Source organism: Pelodiscus sinensis, chromosome 21, assembly GCF_049634645.1.
Source record: "Pelodiscus sinensis isolate JC-2024 chromosome 21, ASM4963464v1, whole genome shotgun sequence".
Classification (NCBI taxonomy): Eukaryota; Metazoa; Chordata; order Testudines; family Trionychidae; genus Pelodiscus; species Pelodiscus sinensis.
The window spans coordinates 2,025,716-2,044,554 of NC_134731.1; the positions used below are offsets into that span (position 1 = coordinate 2,025,716).

The following is an 18,839-nucleotide window of genomic DNA, read 5'->3' on the forward strand; positions in this document are numbered from 1 at the left end:
CCCACAGCCAGCGGGGCCGAGGCGTGAGCGGGTCCCTCGTGTAGCACCGGGCACAGCAGCACGGTCACTCCCTGCCTGAAAATCAGACACCCGGGGGCGCCAAGCGGCGGGGCCCCCAGCCTGGAGCCGGGGTTGGGCCTGGGACGGCCACGGAGGCAGAGCCCATCTCCCTGGGAAGGGCAGAGGGAGCCCCGAGCCCCCAGGCCAGAGCCCAGCCGGGGAGCCAGGCCCCGAGCCCCCAGGCCAGAGCCCCGGAGCTGGGTCCCCCTGCGCCCAGGCCCAGCAGGCCTGAGGAGCCCTTGGCTCCCTGCTCCTAGCCCGGGCCTCTCTCGCAGCCAAGTGCCCAGCAGTCAGTTGCCCGAGGAGAGGCAGCAGGCGGGGAGGTCGCCAGACGCCTTCGGCACCTCTCTCTGCGGGGGCTCGGAGGCCACCAGCCCAGCCAGAGAAGGGCTCCGGGCCGGCTGGCCTGTGGGCAGGGAACAAGCAGGAGGGCTGCCCAGGGACCGGATCCCCGCCTGTCCCCCCCCCCCGGATGCCACGCTCGGTGGCTCCGCCTCTCCCCGGGGCCCTGGCCGCTCGCAACCCGGATTTCTGCTCCAGCAGCACATTCCTCTCATTCCTCTCAGAGCCGTGCGGAGCAGCTGCCGGGAGCACCCCAGCCCGGCAGCCGGGGGCGGCTCTCCCCCGGCCTGCGCGTGACCCCGCCGAGGCCTGTCCCAGCGCCACGGCCCGCAGGGAGCGGGGATCTCCCGGGAGAGCCAGTGCGCCCAAGAGAACTGGCGCCTTCCCGCAAGCAGAGAGCCCCCGGCTGTCCCTGTCCCATGGCCCCGTGTGGCCTCAGAGCCCCTGGCCTCCTCAGCGTGGGGCAGAGCTGAGGTGGCCAGGCAGGGAGGGACAGGGCGGGCTTTCCCCTCTCCCGAGCCCTCAGCCCCAGCAGCGTGGCTCCTTGCTGGCTGCTCCCAAACCAGACCAGGAAGCACCCAGCGAGCGCCCTGCACCCCTGAAGCGTTCCCCGCCTGCTGGGCGCGCGGGCCGGCCCCCAGGAGAGAGCGACGTGCTGCTCAGCGAAGGAGCACAGTGGGCGGAATGTCTTTCCACTGGTGGTGCACGCCCACGCCGGCCTGGGTGCATGGAACAAAACTTGTTCTGCACGCGGGTGGAAAAAAGGAGAGGGACCGCTGGTGGGAAGAGAGGGGCTCCCAGAAATCCCTCTGGAGCCAGCCTGCCTTGTGAGCAGAGCACTGGACAAGGCTGGACACTTCCCATGATGCACCGCGCCCCACGGGACAGGGGCAGGACGAACCCGGGACAGGGAGCCTGGGCAGCGTGTCCCTACTGGCCGCAACGCCGCCTCGCTTGGCCCGGGTGATGGCCGCCACCCGCTGCCAGAGGGCCGCCCGTCGCACCATCTGGGGCTGGGTTCTCCCCCACGGGGGGGGGGGATGCCACCGGCCGCGCGCTCCCCCACGGCCCAGAGAGCAGACGCCGCCCTGAACCACTCACGGCCTGGGAACGTGAGCGAGCCGCAATCACCCTGCCCCTGCCCCACCCGCGTGGCGAGGCGGGGAGCCGGAACTGGCGGTTGGCAGGTGTCGCCCCAGCAGTTTTGCTCACGTACAAGGCGCCTCCAAAGCCCCGCGTCTCCCTGGAGAAGGCTGCACCAGCTCCCGGCACCAGCACCTCCCGCCCCGCGCTGGGCCCCCGGGCTCCGACACCGCGCCTTCCGGCCGCCCCTCGGGTTCCAAGCCCCGGCAGAGCGCCCGCCACCCCGCCAGCGCAGCCTGCCCCCGTGCTGTGCAGACCTCGCCCCGGGCCGTGGGCCCCTCCAGCGACGCGCAGCCACCGGAAGCGAAGGGCGCGGCCACGTGTGCGCCAGTGAGGTTCTCACACCACCCACAAGGAGCCACCCAGCTCAGCCCAAACCAGTCACCCCAATTTCCCAAGACCGGGCCTGCGGGCAGGGCCGAGGCTGGGGCGGGGCCTGACTGGAGAAGAGCCCAGGCAGACACCCCGAGTTTTCCTAGCCCCACCTCCACCCTCCGAGCACTGGGTGCCTGGCACTGGCGGCGCCTTGCAAACCTGAGCAGCCCCCCACTTCAGGGTGCCCCGGCCTGCCCCACCACCGGCCGCTGCGGGGGCTCTGTGTGGAGCGAGAAGGGGAGTCCTGTGCCCAGTTCTGAGCCCCACAGTTCAGGAAAGAGGTGGGGAAATTGGAGAAGGCCCAGAGAATGATGGAGGGTCTAGAGAAGACGACGGTGAGGGCTGACTGAAGGAACTGGGCTTGTTTAGTTTGAAAGGAGAAGATTGAGAGGGGACATGCGAGCGGTTTGCAGGTATCTCAAGGGTGTCTCAGAGCAGAGGGGGAAATTGTTCCTCTTGGCCTCTGAGGACAGGACAAGGAGCAAGGGGCTTACACTGCAGCGAGGGAGGTTTGGGTTGGACATTAGGAAAAACGTCCGGTCCGGGCGGTGAAACACGGGGATAAGTTGCTGAGAGGGGTTGTGGAATCTCCATCCCTGGGGATATTCAAGAGCAGGCTGGCCAGACACCGGGCAGGGCTGGTCTAGACGGGGCTCGGTACTGCCATGCGGGCAGGGGACTGGACCGACCTCGCGCGGTCCCTGCCAGTTCTAGGGATCTACACCCAAAACGGCCGCGCATGCAGGACCCGCCTGTGGCGCTGGCTGCCCACCGCCGAGCTCTCGGACAGGGAGACACAGGGCCCCAGGAGAGCGGCCGCTGCGACCAGGGCTGGCTCCCTCGGCGGGGCCCACCCAGCCCCACACGCTCACCACTCGCGGGCCGCAGGAGGGGCTCCCCGAGCGGGGCAGGCGCGAGGCTCCCGTGGAAATCTTGGCAGCCACGAGGCGCCTGCCCTCAGAGCGGGCTACGGAACGGCTCCTTCCCGTCGGCCTCGGCCACCCCCCCCAAAGAGCCGCTCAGCTCCGCCCCTCTCCCCGAGGCCCCCCAAAGCCTCGGCGGCACAGGAAGCAGCCCCCACCCGCACCCCCGGGACCCCGGCACCCCGACCTCGCCTCTCCCGCGGCCACACCCTGCCCCCCGGCTACCAGACCGGTGCAAGGTCGGCACGGGGAGGGGCCTGCAGCCATCTGACACGGCCCACACATACGGGGGGCTAGACCCACAGCCCGGCAGCCAGGGGGCCTGCAGGCACCTGGGCGACATGCTACCGCTTCTCGCCACCTGCGGCCAGACGCTCCCCTGGCCCGGACGTCTCTGCTCCCCAAGGCAGGGGGAGAGCGGCAAAGTCGGCCGGGCTGGCCAAGCCTCACCCTCACACCACAACCGCACCATCCCCGAACCATCCCCGCACCACAACCGCACCACCCCCGCACCACAACCGCACCACCCCTGCACCACAACCGCACCACCCCCGCACAACTGCACCACCCCCGCACCACCCTCGAACCACCCTCGCACCATCCCCGCACCACAACCGCACCACCCTCGAACCACCCTCACACCATCCCCGAACCACAACCGCACCCTCCCCGCACCACAACCACACCACCCCCGCACCACCCCCGAACCACAACCGCACCACCCCCGCACCATCCCCGAACCACAACCGCACCACCCTCGCACCATCCCCGAACCACAACCGCACCACCCTCGAACCACAACCGCACCACCCCCGCACCATCCCCGAACCACAACCGCACCACCCCCGCACCATCCCCGCACCACAACCACACCACCCCCGCACCACCCCCGCACCACCCTCGCACCATCCCCGCACCACAACCGCACAACTGCACCACCCCCGCACCACCCTCAAACCACCCTCGCACCATCCCCGAACCACAACCGCACCCTCCCCGCACCACAACCACACCACCCCCGAACCACAACCGCACCACCCCCGCACCATCCCCGCACCATCCCCGAACCACAACCGCACCACCCCCGCACCATCCCCGCACCACAACCACACCACCCCCGCACCACCCTCGCACCATCCCCGCACCACAACCGCACAACTGCACCACCCCCGCACCACCCTCAAACCACCCTCGCACCATCCCCGAACCACAACCGCACCCTCCCCGCACCACAACCACACCACCCCCGAACCACAACCGCACCACCCCCGCACCATCCCCGCACCACAACCGCACCACCCTCGCACCATCCCCGCACCACAACCGCACCCTCCCCGCACCACAACCACACCACCCCCGCACCATCCCCGAACCACAACCGCACCACCCTCGCACCATCCCCGCACCACAACACGCATGCCCGCGCCGCTGGCCAACCCAAGCCGTGCTCAGGCACTCGGGGGCGACTCGGCCCTCTGTGCATACAGCCAGCTGGGCCCTGGGGAGCTGTGGTGCCGGGCTGGCCCCAAGGGAGGACACGAGCAGTCCTGAGCCCTCCTGCCCTCCTAGCTCAGCCCCCAGGGCAGCCTACAGACGCTGCAGCTCGCTGCACCATTTCTGCAATGCCTCCCTCGCTCCGCAGCCCTGGGCTGTGCAGGGCTCCGAGGACAGGCAGCGCCCTCCAGCAGCGCGGAAACCCAGCCACCTGAGCGCCCGAGGCTCTGCCCGGCTCCATCTCTCAGCAGGCCGGCCGCCTTTCGCCAGGGCCTGGCTCCTCCCCTCCCTCCCTCCCTCCGCTGGGTCCTGCAACCACAGCTCACGCCTTCGCTAAGATGCTGCCGTGGGATGAAGCAGCAGAAACCCAGCAGGAGAGGGAGGGGGAGGGGGTATACGAGTGGCTGCCACGCTGACTCCGGGAGAAGGGCTGCCCGGCATGCCGCTTCCCCAGTGGGACAGGAGCGCTTTCATGGCTGCTAATTATCCCGAGCTACGCTTCCTGCAGGGCCCGTCCAAGCGCAGGGCGGGCACAGGCCCCCAGAAGGCCCCACGCCTGCTCCCCTTTCGCCACGGGCGGCTCGGACCCGGAGCACGGCTGCAGGCCGACGTTCCGACTGAGGAGGGCTGCCAGCCAACTCACCCCCCCAGTCCTAGCCCCACAAAGGGGTGAGCCCGGGGTGGCGCCAGCCGAACGCCCCCAGCTCAGGCTGGGAGCAGACAAACCCCACGGAACCACGGAGCCTTCTGGCCAGGCCACGCCCGGGTCTGCAGGCAGGGCAGCCCCACGCCGGCCCCCTCCACCGAGGCCCAGCGGGTTTCCCCCCAAGGCAGAGACCCCAGCGCCAGGCCGAGGTGCGCCCCGAGCACTGCAGCCGGGCACGGCGCCACTGGGAGCCCACAGGAGTGATGGGCCAGGCGGGCCCAGAGACCGGCCGCCGGGTCCCCCGGTGCTAACTCGGGATCAGGCACGGGCTTGGCCTGAGGGCGGCGGTAGTGGCTGCTGCTCGCTGCACGTCTCCTGCAGCCTGTCTCCGCGTTCCTGCCCCGGCAGGCGCTTCGCGCCCAAGCCAGCCTGCTGGCTGCCTCCCGCCAGCAGGCACCTGGCGCGCCAAGGGGCAGCCGCGTCGCCGGCAGGAAACGCAGGCGCCTCTCTGTGCCAGGGCGGGCTCGGCCCAAGCTCAAACGGCGCCGTCAGAATGAGGGCTCAGCCGGCCAGTGGGGAGACTGCTCCAATCGCCCCCCAGAGACACGGGAGAAGGGCGCGGGCGCGGTACGGCTCCGGGAAAGCTCCAGGCCCCGCGGGCATGCCTCCGGCGGCGAGCACCAAGGCTTCCTCCCGCTGGGCTGGGCTCGCTGCAGAGACGTAACCCCGCAGGCACCACGGGAGCCGCACGTGGCCACAGAGCCATCCCGCTCAGCTGGGCGCCCGGCCACGCCAAACCCTCCACACCTGCCCGAGTGCCCCGTTCTCCGCAGCAGCCCCAGGCCTCGGGTGTCAGAGCCTCCCTCCGCTCCACCGCTCAGCGCTAGGGGCTCCGCCGGGCACAACCTGCCCGCCCTTCCTCGGGTCCTTGCACCCCCAGGAAGGGGTAAAGCCCCAGGTAGCTCCCACGGGGCGCTGCGCGTTTCCCTTACGCTCGTCCCTCCCTGGAACCCCACAGACTTGGCAGCTTCACGCCAGTGGCTGTCACGTGACTGGATTTTAAGGGGAGCAGCCAGATCGCTGCTGCACCCGGGGGGGGTTGCCCCCAAAGTCTGTACAAAGGGGCCATGTGAGGTGTCACATGGAAGCGTCTGTTCTACTGAGTCTGTAGAGGCTCCTCACGTAATTGTACAATACCTGTGTGTGGAGGGAGAAACGTGTGCTCCGCAGGGACGCTGGAGAATTCTCTGTCTGTGGCAGAGCACCAGGCAAGCAATGCTCAGCCAATGGACACAGATCTCTAAGTGCCAGACACACACCTGAAGGAGCTGGGATACCTGCAAGCCAGCCAGGAGAACGGTGGCTGACTTGGGACACAAGGAGCGGTCGATGGACCATGTGATCTTCTATGGCCAGGAGGATGCCAGGGTGGATATAAAATGCCACGTGGCAGACTCCATTTTCATCTTCAGTTTTGCTCCGAATCCCAGACGCAGCCTCGTAGGGAACACCGAGCCGGGAAGAACCGTGGACCCATCCCGACATAGGATGTAACCAGAGACTTTAAAGCCAGCAGCTGTAACCTCTCTGCTAGAGCCTGCGTCGAGACCTGGGAGGTTCGCTGCACGTCGTGTGTGATACTTTAACAACCTCGCTCTCGTGCTTTTCTCTCTTGCAGTAAGAAACCTTTGGATGGCAGATTCTAAAGGGTTGGCCCAGCGTGATTCGTGGGTAAGATCCAGAGTGTGAAACGATCGGGGACTGGGGCTGGTGTCTGGGGACCGGAAGAGCCTGTTCGGGGTAGGTGAGATTGGGGTCTATAACCCCTCACCTCTGGGCAGGCCTGGGACTGATTGGGGCACAGGAGGAGCTGGGGTGCCAGAGGGGTTTTGCTCGTGAGGCTTCTGGCTGGCCAGGCAGGCAGCTGGAGCGCTCGGTGTGGCTGGTTTGTGGCCTGTTTGGGAAGGGCCCCCAGTCTGGGGCTGCACGGAGCCCCGAGTTTGAGCCATGAGCCCTGAGCGGTGCCCAGACCCGTCCCAGCCGTCACAGTGGCACACGGATCTCGGGCCGCAGCCCGGCCCACAGAAAATGCCAGGATGGGATGGACTGATTTGTGCACAAAGCCGCACGTTGGACTCCAGCCACTAGCGTGTGGCCCTTTAAATAGCTCATCCTGTTTTCCAGGGCAGGAGGCTCTCGGCTCTCCCGGGTCACCCGCAGCCGGAACCGGCGCCCCCCGCTGAGCACAGCCACGGACGGTCGCGGCAAAACGAACCCGGCGGCGTGGTCTCTCCCGCAGACAAGAGGGGCCGCCCGCCCTCCCCCGACAGATGGGGCCTGGCCGGGTCGCCGACCGGGTCCCCCGCCCACCCCTTCGCTTTCCTTTAAAACAGCAGCAGCAGGTCTGGGAGCCGACACGTCCAACAACCCGCCCCATCCCGGCGCCAGGCTAGCAGGGAAAGGCACTGGCCTGCAGGGACACCCCGACTGCCGCCCACCCCGCGCCCGGCCCGCGCCAGAGAGCGGCGGTGTGGGAGCAGGCTGCGTGGCGGATACGGAAGCCCGTCTCCCCTCGAAACTCCCTCCCGCGCTCACCCCTGCCCTGGCAAAGCCACACGCGGCCCAGCTGCTGCACGGCCCCTCGCGCCAGGCCGAGGACTCGCCAAGGCCCCGACTACCACAGCAGCTGGCGCCGGGGGAGGAGAGCGCCCGCAGGCCCGGCTACCCCAGGGGAGGGCAGCCCGGGGCCAGCGGCTCCGGGAATGAAGAACTGTCTAGCTGAGGGCACCTCTGACTGTTTCTGCCGCTCCCCAGCCCCTGGCTCAACGCGCACGGAGCAGCCACAGGCACGGCTGGGTGTCGGCGCCACGGGGCTCCAGGCCCTTCCATTTCCCCGCACCGGGATCCCTCCTGGGGGAGCCCCGGCAGAGCACCGGAGTCTGTACCCACAGCTGCCTCAGGAGCTGGCTCCAGAAGGGCCTGTCCCAGCAGCCGTTCTCCGGCAGGGACCGGTCCCCACGCACACATCCCCGCCACTACGCCCACGCCCACGGCCAAGGCCCCCTGCGCTGCCTTTGGCACGGGAGCGCCGTGGGGTCTGCCCGTCCCATGCCCGCAGTGCCGGGGTACTCACGTCGAAGGCGGCCTGGCGCGGCCCCTCGCTGCCCCGCAGCCAGCAGCGGCTCAGCTCGCTCAGCTCCAGGATGGGCTGCACTTTCAGCCGCACGGTCTCCCCCGACTGCCGGATCATCTCCACGATCTCGTCGCGGGACTTGCTCTCCACGTTCCGCCCGTTGATCTCCACCAGCCGGTCCCCCGGCACCAGCCCCAGGGCCAGGTCCTTGGTGCCCGCCCCGGGCTCCGCAAAGTGCACCACCCGCCGGAACACCTGCCCGTCGGGGGCCCGGTCCAGCATGCTCGTGCGCCGCAGGGAGAACCCGAAGTCGCCGGTGGGGCGCCGCTGCAGCTCCAGCTCCCGGGGACGGGGGGGCTGGGGGGGCACCACCGCCGGCAGCCGCAGCTCCGCAGGGAACCTCTTGCTGACCACCTCGGGCACCCGGGCCCGCGGCGCCGCCGGGGAGGGGGCCCGCAGCTGGCCCAGGGGCGCACCCTGCTTGCTGAGCTGCGTCTCCAGCATGCGCACCTCCACCTGCGGGGAGGGGGCTGCCGAGTGCTCGGAGGGCGTGGAGGTCTCGGAGGCGCTCTCGTCCCGGCTCTTCTGGGAGAAGGAGAACCGCTTGGCCAGCATCTGGGAGTTCTGCTTGGCCAGGGAGCCGAACTTGGCCGCCCGCTGCAGGACCGAGCCCTTGAAGTTGGCCTCGTCCCCCTTGAGGTCGTCGCTGGAGCTGGCGGTGCTCAGCTGGCCCGAGTCCAGGACCACGCTGCCCCGGTTGCTGTCGGAGTCGATGTCGGTGAGGCGCAGGTCCGAGCCGCTCGCCACCTTGATGGGGATGGGGCTGGAGATCTCCAGCCGGGCCTTGGCCTCCCGCCTGGAGGCGCGGCTGAGGTTGAAGAAGCCCCGGCGCAGGCTCATCTCCTCCAGGCTCCGGAGCTCGGCGGCCGACATGCGCTCCTTCCGCTCCTTCCGCGACCCCTCCTTCTCCTTGTCCTTTCTCTTCCGGTTAAACATGGCGGCGGGCGCGGGGGCACCTGCCCCACGATGCTCCGGAGGGGTCCCGGCAGCCCCTCTCCTGCTCCTGCAACAAAACGTCTCGTTAGCCACAGGGACTCATAGCCTGGCCCCCCGAATGTGGACGCCTCGGCACGCCAGCCCCCCCGGGCCCGGTTCTGCCAGGGCTCATGCCAGGCGAGGGAGCCCGCCCCCCCGACGGCTAAAAGAGCAGCACAGGCAGGGCAAGGGCACAGGGCAGCCCGCCGCTCCCCGCTGGGCCTCGGAGGGGTCGGCTGCGATTCCCCCCGGCTCAGTTCCCCGCCCGGCCTGGCAGCGCCTGTGGACAAGGGCCCACGTCACAGGATGCAGCCTGCACGCCGATGGCCCGGCCCTGGGAGGCAGCAAACGTCCGCCCCTTCGCCCAGGCCCCAGCCGGGGAGACGCCGGGGAGCAAGTGAGCCCCCGGGACCCAGCTCCCCCTCGCCCCGAACAGCAGCGGGGATGACGGCGCTCCCGCCCGCCCCGGTGCACAGGGGGGACGCCGGGTCCTGCCGAGCGGCATCCCAAAGGAGGGCATCAGCGCAGGGGGCTCCCGCAGCCATGCAGGGCTGCCCTGCCCCCTCCCCCCGCCCCCACCGCCGGGTGGGCCTGTCCCCACCCCCGCCCGGCACAGCAACAGATCTCAGCGGTGGGCAGCAAAGACAATCCCGGATCCCAAGTCAGCTCAGGTCACAGGGCAACATCCCCGACATCTGCCCCCTCCATGCCCTGAGCTCCCTCCCCTGCTCGCCCACGGGGGGCGGCCCTCGCTAGGCTGGCACCCCCGGGCCTGAGCGCCGCCGAACCAGAGAATCCGCCAGCCCACGGGAGGGCAGCAGCGTCCCCCGCTCGCCCACGGCGCCAGGGCTGGGGGCTGCAAGGAGCCTGTGGGCCCGGGGGACGCCCGGCTAACTCCCACCCTGCCGGGCTACAGAGGCTCAAGCTGCACCGCTGCCCTTGGGGGGCATTTCCCTGCTCTGTGACCCGGGTCCCCCGCGCTGGGCTGCGATTCCCACGGACTCCCCCACACGGGGACTGGCCCAGACACCCAGGCCCAGCCTGGGCAGGGAACAAGGCTCTTCCCGGGGGAGACGGAGGGAGGGAGGGGGAGACGGCCCCGGGCTGGGGGCAGGGCTGGGGAGGGAGGCAGATGCTGGCTGGGGAACAGCCTAAGCAGGTGCTGAGGGTCGAGGGGGCGATGGACCCTCCCCAAGGGGTCTGAGGCTGCCTGGCCCTGACTCCGGTACCCACATGGCGTCTGTGCTGGGCTGTTCCCGGAGGAGCAATAAGCCCCCCGTTCTACCGGCTGCGGAGTCTGTTCCGGCTGCTGCGGGGGTGCAGGATCGGGGTCCCGCCGCCGCCACACGGGCCAAGGGAGGAATTGCTTCTCAGAGGCCTGGGCTCCCGCCACGGCTCAGCCCGGCAGAGGCTCCGTCCAGCGCCCGGGCCCCTGCTCTCACTCCCCAAGACAGGCCTTGTGGGGACGGGGACAGCCCTGCCCTGGGCCTGTCCAAAGGTAGCAGCAGCGCCTCCTCCCCGTCACAAGAGCCGCGGGCTGGGGGAACAGGCCGAACAGCAACCCCCGCTGTCCCGCCGGGAGCAGGGAAAACCACCCACCTAGCGGCGGGATTCGCTGGCGTTCCTAACAGGCTCCTGGACGCTGCCGGGCACCCTCTAGGCACCGTCGGCTGCGGCCCTGGCTCTGGGGGCACCCGGCTCGCCGCTTCGCCCAGCCCCTCCAGGCCGCCTGCCCCAGGCCCGGCCAAAGAGAATTCGCCACCTTTGTCCCCTGGGCAAGGGTCTTCCTCCCGCCCTCCGAGAACAACGGTCCGGCCAGCCCCGGCCACAGCCCCCAGCCCCACTCCCGGACCAAGGGACGTGGGGACCGGCCTGCCAGGCGGGCGCCTCACAAACCCTGGCCAATGACACGCCCGGCTCCAGCGCCCGCCTGGCTGACAAACCACAAGGTGCAAATCGCACAGCCGGGTGGGCGACCGACAACGCACGCAGCCAGCGCCCCAGGTCGCACGCGGGCGGGAAGGGAGCACCGGCTCCGGGGAAGGGTAACCGGGAGGCTGCAGCAGCCCCCCACCTGCTATGGGTAGGGGGCTGCTCCAGCCCCACGGGGCCCACTGAGGACAGGATGCCAGAGCAGCCCTCCCCCCGTGCTCACCGCCTTTTAATCAATTAACTGGTTAAACAATACTGTTAGCTGGCTAGCCAATTAAACGGGATTTTACATCCCTAGTCACAGAGAGATTTCCAACGGGAGAATACCCCAGACAGTAAGTATCTGTCGGGTCTTGTGCACTGAGAAACAGCAGCAATTTGTGTAGGACACACACACACACACACACGCACACGCACACGCACACGCACTGGGCCGGGCTCTGAGCGCTTGACTGGGCTGTAGGACAGCCGTGAGGCCACGCACCGAGCGGCGCCGACGGAAGGACGAAGAGGCAGGACACTTCAACCCCGTTTCAGGACCCAGCTCACACGCAAGCCCCAAGCCCAGCGCCTGCCAAGCGGAAAGGCGGCATCGGGAGGCATCAGGAGCTCAATCAACGCTGGCCCCTCCAGACGGCCTTCCACGCCGCCTCCTAGCTGCTACCATTAGGCTGCACTGCCTTCCTGTGGGCAAGAAGTGTTAGCCTCATTTCTAAGCCGGGGACACGGGGGCACGGAGCAGACACAGGAGCTGCCGGAAGCTGGAAGGGGCGCCAGGAGGCCGGAATCTCCCTCCACGCTGCCCCCCTTTCATCTACGGCCCCCAGAGCTCTGTGACTCCTGGGGCACAGGAGAGGAGCCATGCAGCACTCCCCCACGTTTCAGTTGGCACCTGTCCAACGCAGGGCGGCCCGTGGGCACCGCCAGCCTGCAGGGCTCTCCAGCGGCACACGGCGGCACGCACCCGGCTGGGCAGGCCGACGAGGAGACCCCCCCACTGCTTGGAGGAGACACATATCAGTCTGGGAAGGGCTTTCCCTCTGCATCGCAGCCGGTCTCCGAGCGAGGCGAATCTGGCAAAGCCGGGACTCGGCCAGAGAGAGCAGGCCACGTGCCGCCGGCACGCTCCGGCCCCCCGCTGCACCCAGGGAAGATGCTGGCAGAGCACGTTGCCTCCTGACGTGGGCCAGCCACGGGGCACACACCCACGCCGACGGCCACGAGGCGCCCGGCACGCCCCCCCCCGGCGCACGCAGCCTGGCCTGCCCCATGCCGAAAGGACAATGCCCGACGGCACAGCTCCCCCAGCGCCCTGCCACCGGCGCCTGCGGCAGCCTCCTTGGGCAGCACGGCCAGAGCCATGGGGGCCGGTGATCTGCCGCCTGCACATGGCGCCCGAGTGCTCCAGCGAGAGCCGGCCAGGCAGGCTGGGACCCGCCGCTGCACCGCCCGCGCCTCGGCTCTGACGCGCCTGCAATTTGCTTTTATGAGACTGGGGTGCAGCCCGAGGGCACCGGGCGAGCGGCCCACGCCACAGCCACGGGCACAGCAGGGACTTGCCAGGCAGCTGCCACCCCTGGGGCAAGGGCAGGAGAACCCCCCCAGGGCATGAGGCGAAGCAGACCTGCCTGCTCCGGGCACGCTTCAGCGAGCCCCTCCCCCCGCGAGCAGCCGGCCGGCTCCCACGCCCCACCCGCAGTACAGAGCGCCCAGCAGCGCCAGAGGGGCCCCGGGGCCAGGTTACACCGTGTGGCCCTCAGCCACGAGCGACCCCGGGAAGAGCCACGTCAGCCGGGCCCGGCTCTTAGACCCGCCAGGTGAACCCCGTGACTCTCCCGCGCTGACACAGGCTGCTCCCGGCAGGGCTCCCACGCCCCCACAGGGAACAGTCCTCGCACACCCCGGCCGGCGGCCCAGCCCTCTCCGGGAACCCTCCCTAGCAGCATGACTAAGCCACCTTCCCGGCCGCACGCTCACCTGGGCAGGAACCCGCCAGCCAGGGGAGGACTAGACAGCGGGGGCGGGGGGGGGTGATGGAATTGCTGGGCCCCTGGGCGGGGGGGCAGCTCTAAGCCCCCACAAGGGGGGGCTCAGTGGATGGGGAGGGGCTGGGACTCACCTCTCCCACCAGCCCTTCGGCACCGCCCCGGGCTCCAGCGGAGATTTAAAGGGCCAGGGGCCCCGGGGCCCTGCTGGAGGCGGTTCACAGCTCCGTGCTGCAGGCCTGTGGCGAGTCCACTGGGGGGCAGTCTGCCGGAACGCCTGGCGTGAGGGGCCCCGTGCCCCCCGCCAGCAGACTGGTCCCCAAAAGGCTCTTCCCCCGCAGGCCCACGGCCCTTCCTCGATCCGCCACGTTCATAACACCGCAGTGCCGCCACGGCATCCAGCCCTTGGCCCCAGCCCGGCAGCCCCTCCCCTCCCTGGCCCCTGCGCACTGCCCCCCCTTCGCAGAGGGCCAGGCTCCGGCGCCAGGAAAGGACGGGACTTGCCCGAGCGCAGGCGGCAGGGTGGAGGCCGAGCGAGGAACAGAGGCCGGCAGGTCCCGGCTGCAGCCCACGGCCCCTCACCTGCCCCCAGCCGCAGCCCATCCGACACCTCCCCGTGCATAGCTCGCGCCCCGCGTAGCCTCTTCCTCCTCCCACGCCCCTGGGCTCCATGTCCCGAGCCCTGTCGCTGCCCACTGCCCCGCCCTGCCTCTGGCGCTGACGGGGCCTTGCCCTGGGCGGGCGGGGGCAGACGGGGCTCCCGACACAGGCCCTGGCTCTGGGCCCGGCCTGGCAGGGTGAGGGGGGGGACAGAGGCCTGGCCAGGGGGCTAGAAGTAACCAACGCACCAGGGGAGGACCCGAGCAGCAGGCCGGGCACCAGTCTCCAGAGCTCCCCAGGGGACCCTTCTGCCCAAGCTCCAGGAGCCCCGATCCCGGTGTGCACCACAGCAGGGGGGGGGGGTTGTATCTACACACAGAGTCAAAGGCCTCAGCCACTTCTCCCACCGCGAACCGAGCAAGCTGCCGGGCCCCAAACTGACATTATGTACCTGCCCGGCTCCTGCTGCCCTTCCTCTCTGCCCCCCAGCCGGCTCCCCAACTACTGCCACCCTCTCCCCCCGAGTGAATTCAGTGCTGCACCAGCAATCCTAGTGCTCCGCAGATAGAGATCCAGGCAAGTCCAGCCCGGCCCGATGCTCTCTCCACCAGACCATCGACACCCCCCCGGCCGCAGCAGGCTGTGCGACAGGGCACCTGCCTCCCTAGGGGTTCACAAGAGCCACCAACCTGTTCCGCCAGGACCCCCGAAACGGCTCCCAGCCACGTGCCCGCCGGGAGCCAGCGGGGACACGCTGCATACAAACCATTCCAGCCCCCCTTTCAGCTCTGGGGCAGATAGTGACAGTGACAAATTGCTGCTGACCACAGACAAACCAGAAAGCTGCTGGACCTTGTGGGGCCCGGGGCAGCTCCCCCTCTCCCAGGGAACGCCACACACGAGCCGCAAGGGACCTTGGAACACCAGCTTGTTGCGACTTCTCGGGAACAGAAGGGCTCGCGCTCTGCTCTGCACACTGGCTGCATTGTGTGCTGGTGGGATGGCCCATCTGCTCCGAGCAGTGGGGAGTCCTGGCACACGGGGAGCCGCCGAGCACCGCTCTAGCAAAGCCCAGCAAGGCTCAGTGCTAAGTCAGGCAGCCGCAGGGCGTGTGAAACCTGAGCAAAAGGCTGCGTGGAAACTCCCCTCGAACACCAGAAACCCGCTTTGTGCCACAGAACCCTAGAACTGGCAGGGACCGCGCGAGGTCGGCCCAGTCCCCTGCCCACATGGCACCATCTAGACCAGCCCTGCCAGGTGTCTGGCCAACCCGCTCTTGAGTATCTCCAGTGATGGAGACTCCACAACCTCCCTGGGCAACTTATCCCCGTGTTTAACCACCCGGACCGGACGTTTTTCCTAATGTCCAACCCAAACCTCCCTCGCTGCAGTTTAAGCCCCTTGCCCCTGGTCCTGTCACCAGAGGCCAAGAAGAAACAATTTCCCCCTCTGCTCTGTGACACCCTTTTAGAAACCTGCAAACCGCTCGCATGTCCCCTCTCAATCTTCTCCTTTCAAACTAAACAAGCCCAGTTCCTTCAGTCTTCCCGCATAGCTCGTGGTCTCTAGACCGTTCATCATTCTCGTTGCTCTGCTCCGGACCTTCTCCAATTTCTCCACATCCTTCCTGAAATGCGGTGCCCAGAACTGGACGCAACCCTCCAACGGAGGCCCGATCAGCACAGAGCAGAGCAGAACGACTCCTCGTGTCTTGCTCACCACACTCCTGTTAGTGCAGGAGCGTATCCACGTAGCTGAAGCAGGCTAGGATCTGGTTTGCGCTAACTAGCAATAAGCCATTAGGAAACCGAAAGTGCAGCGTCTACATGGGGCTTTGCAGAGATTGAACTCAGTCCGCTTAAGCCGCACATAGCGGCACAGTGCGCGCTGAGTGGAGGCCGTGCGAGGGAGCCCAAACGACACGTGACGGTAGCGTGAGGTTTTGCAGCACATGCAGACGGGGACTTTCATTACCTGCCCCAGTGGAGAGGGTGGCTGGAGAGCGCCCGGGACCCAATCGCTAGCAGCGGCCGCTGGGTCTGACTGACCGCCGCAGATCAGAATTCAGCGTTTCCCTACAGCCGGCAGAGCAGTTGCTAAGCACCACGTCCCAGGGTCGCAGCCGAGCTCCAGGGGCCATGCAAGCGGAGTCCACGCGCGTCCCACACCCAAGGAGCTGCCAGGCCAGCACCTCACCAAGGCAGTTTCTGGCATATTCTGCAGAGGCCCCGGCCCTGCGGCGAGCCCACCCGCCCGCCCGCCCGCAGACAACACGGGGGCAGCGACGGAAACAGCCCAGCTGACGAATTTGGTTCTTTCACTGCCTGCTGCTGCAGATAAAGTCCCCAGTTCCCGCAAGGGAGGCTGAATCAAGCACACACAACTGTCCCCAGCCTGGGAGTCGGCCGCCAACCCGGGGCAGAGGGGTGCCCGGAGCCACCAGCCCAAGGGCCTGAGACTCATTCAGGACTGGCAGGTGTCTTTGGGCCTTGGGTTTCACGGGCAGACCCCCCCCCACCTGCCCACCAAGGCTCAGGGCAGCAGGCTTTGCACATCAGCGCCCCAGCCGGCTGGGCGAGTCCGCCACGCCCAGCTCTTGTTTGCACTGCCGGCTCCGGCGCAAACAAGGGCAGTGTGGCAATCGAGGCGGCTCCAACCCAGATGCACATTGCAGAGACATTATTCAGCACGGGGCTTGGCTGCGGGCGGCAGAGACCCGGGAGCCATTCTCCAGCAGCCAGGAACAGGGAACAACAGGCAGGTTAGCGGTGACACGGAAGTTGCCCGTCTTCCACGCGCAGGGTCCGGTGCCCCGCTCCCCGGAGCCGTGAGTCACGCCCTCATGTCAGCTGTCACCGCGAACGCCCCGCGGCTCGGAGGCCTCTCTGACACCCCACTCTTCAGGGGTGAGCCGGGAGCTCCCCGCCCACGGACTCACGGTGGCAAAGGCTGCGCGAGGTGTCCCGAGCGGTCCTGGCAGAGCGTGAATGAGACCCCCCCAGACATGGGTGCGACCTCGCTCAGGCGCTCTCCTGCCTGGGAGCCACAGAGCGCCCCCAGAAGTGAAACCGCACGGTCCCTGGCTGGCGGATGGCTCCCAGGCTCGCTGCAACGAAGACACGTCTCCGTCACTGGCTTTCAAAGCGCCCCACAGGCCAGCAGCTCCAGCCCACAGCAGGAATTCAGAGGCCCCCACAGCCCTGCCCCCGCCTTCTCCGGCGGATCGGAGTCGCGCGGGTGTGGTGGTCGGTCACCGCCCTACGTGGAGTCCCTGCCCCGTCTGACCGGCTAACTCCATCTCCCGCCACTGCTGGGAAGCCAGACCTCAGGACCTGCCTGTTCCACGGGTTCCCCGCGGCAGAGAGCCCAGCCCACCCCGTGCGGGATGCAGGCGCAGCAAGACTCAGGCCCCCCCAGTGACACCGTCACCTGGTTCCCAGCTCCCCGGCCCCAAGTCACCGCCCCGCGCACCAGGCCTACAGGCAGCGGCCCCCGGCTCCCCTTTCCACAGCTCACCGGCTCCGACCCCCTGCACTGCCGCTGCTGGAGAGACCGGCCCAACCAGTCAGCGCGGAGGGAAGGCGGCTCCTTTCCGCACGGGGATTCCCTGCCTCGGACCGGCAGGCGGAGGAGGAGCAGCCTGGAAGCCGGAAGAGGTGTGCGTTTCCCGGCCCGGCTAGCCAGTGCTCCCGGCGCTAGCCCCGTCCCGCCCGCGGCTTGCTTCAGCGCCGCAGAGCCGCTGGGCTGCCAGAGAGGCAGGGCAGGCGGCCCCTCCCCCGTTGTTTTGTCCAGGCAGAGAAAGGGGACCAGGTGCCAGGCAGCTGCTGCTCTCCGGGGGAAGGCCGGGGGCCTCCAGCAGCCAGGGAGCGACTGGGCTGGGTGGATGGGCTCCTCGCGCACCCAGCCTGACCCGCCGTGTCAAAGGAGGCGCCGGGCACCGGGCCGGCCAGGGCCTCTGGCACACGGCCAGCGCCCACGGCCCAGCCCCCACGCCCACCCACCGCAGGGACTCACCCAGCAGGCGGGAAGCAGGCCTCTCTCGCACGCAGGAAGGGGCTGAGAGCACCCGGGGACACACCCCTGCTCCGCACCCGCACCCACAGACAGACCCACGGGGAGCTGACACTTGCAAGGGACCCGCACACACGTGGAGGGTACACAACATTACCCCGCACACAGCACACACATGGGCAGACTCTGACATGCCGGGAGCACACATCCTTAGCCCCCCCCCTTGCACATACACACACATGGGGGGCGGACCCCTCCCCCTTGCACATACACACACATGGGGGGCGGACCCCTCCCCCTTGCACATACACACACATGGGGGGCGGACCCCTCCCCCTTGCACATACACACATGGGGGGCGCACGCACAGACACACGGAGGGCCCCCACACACGGGGGCAGGTGTGCACACACACGCGGGGGGTGCACACGGGGAGCACCCACACACAGACACACAGGGGTGCGCGCACACAAACACACGGCGCGCGCGCACACGCGGGGGGGGGGGCGCACACACGCGGGGGGGGGAGCTGCCCGCCCCCGCCGCTGGGCCTGGCCCGCGCCGCCTCCCCCGGTACCTGGCGCCGCCTCCCCCCGGCCCCGCACTCACCGGCCCCGGAGCTCGCAGCGCGCGGCCGAGACGGAGACGGGCCCGGGCCGGGGGCGGGGCGCGGGGCCTGCGGGCCCAGCCCGGATCGGCCCGGAGCCGGCACACGGCGGGGGGCGGGGAGCGGCCCGGCCCGGCCCCTTCGCCAGCCCGGCCCCGGCCTGCGCAGCCTCGCCCGCCGGCCGCACGCAGCCTGCGCCACCCTGCGCTTGCACACTGCGCCTTGCCGTGCGCCGCGCCCCTGCGAGCCGCCCCTTGCACGCTGCGCCTTGCACACCTGCCCTTTACACGCTCTCTTGCACGGCTGTCCCTTGCACACCTGCCCTTTACACGCTCTCTTGCACGGCTGTCCCTTGCACACCTGCCCTTTACACGCGCTCTTGCACGGCTGTCCCTTGCACGCTGCGCCTTGCACACCTGCCCTTTACGCGCTCTCTTGCACGGCTGTCCCTTGCACGCTGAGCCTTGCACACCTGCCCTTTACACGCTTTCTTGCACGGCTGTCCCTTGCACACTGCGCCTTGCACACCTGCCCTTTACACGCTCTCTTGCAC

General features: G+C 68.9%; 1 protein-coding gene across 18 annotated transcripts in view; it reads right to left on the reverse strand.

The window, feature by feature from the left end:
• Window positions 1-18,423, reverse strand: part of MYO18A (myosin XVIIIA) — a 93,983-nt gene extending 75,560 nt beyond the window's left edge. For 16 of the 18 annotated variants that reach the window (XM_075904560.1, XM_075904559.1, XM_075904558.1 and 13 more), the window contains exon 1: window positions 8,117-9,179. In XM_075904560.1, coding sequence (XP_075760675.1) covers window positions 8,117-9,112 — 996 coding nt within the window. In that variant the 5' untranslated portion in view covers window positions 9,113-9,179. Of the gene's footprint in view, window positions 1-8,116; window positions 9,180-17,184; window positions 17,327-18,288 lie in introns of those variants that run through there. The other 2 variants (XM_075904549.1, XM_075904551.1) reach the window with 2 other exon arrangements.
• Window positions 18,424-18,839: the final 416 nt, after the last annotated feature.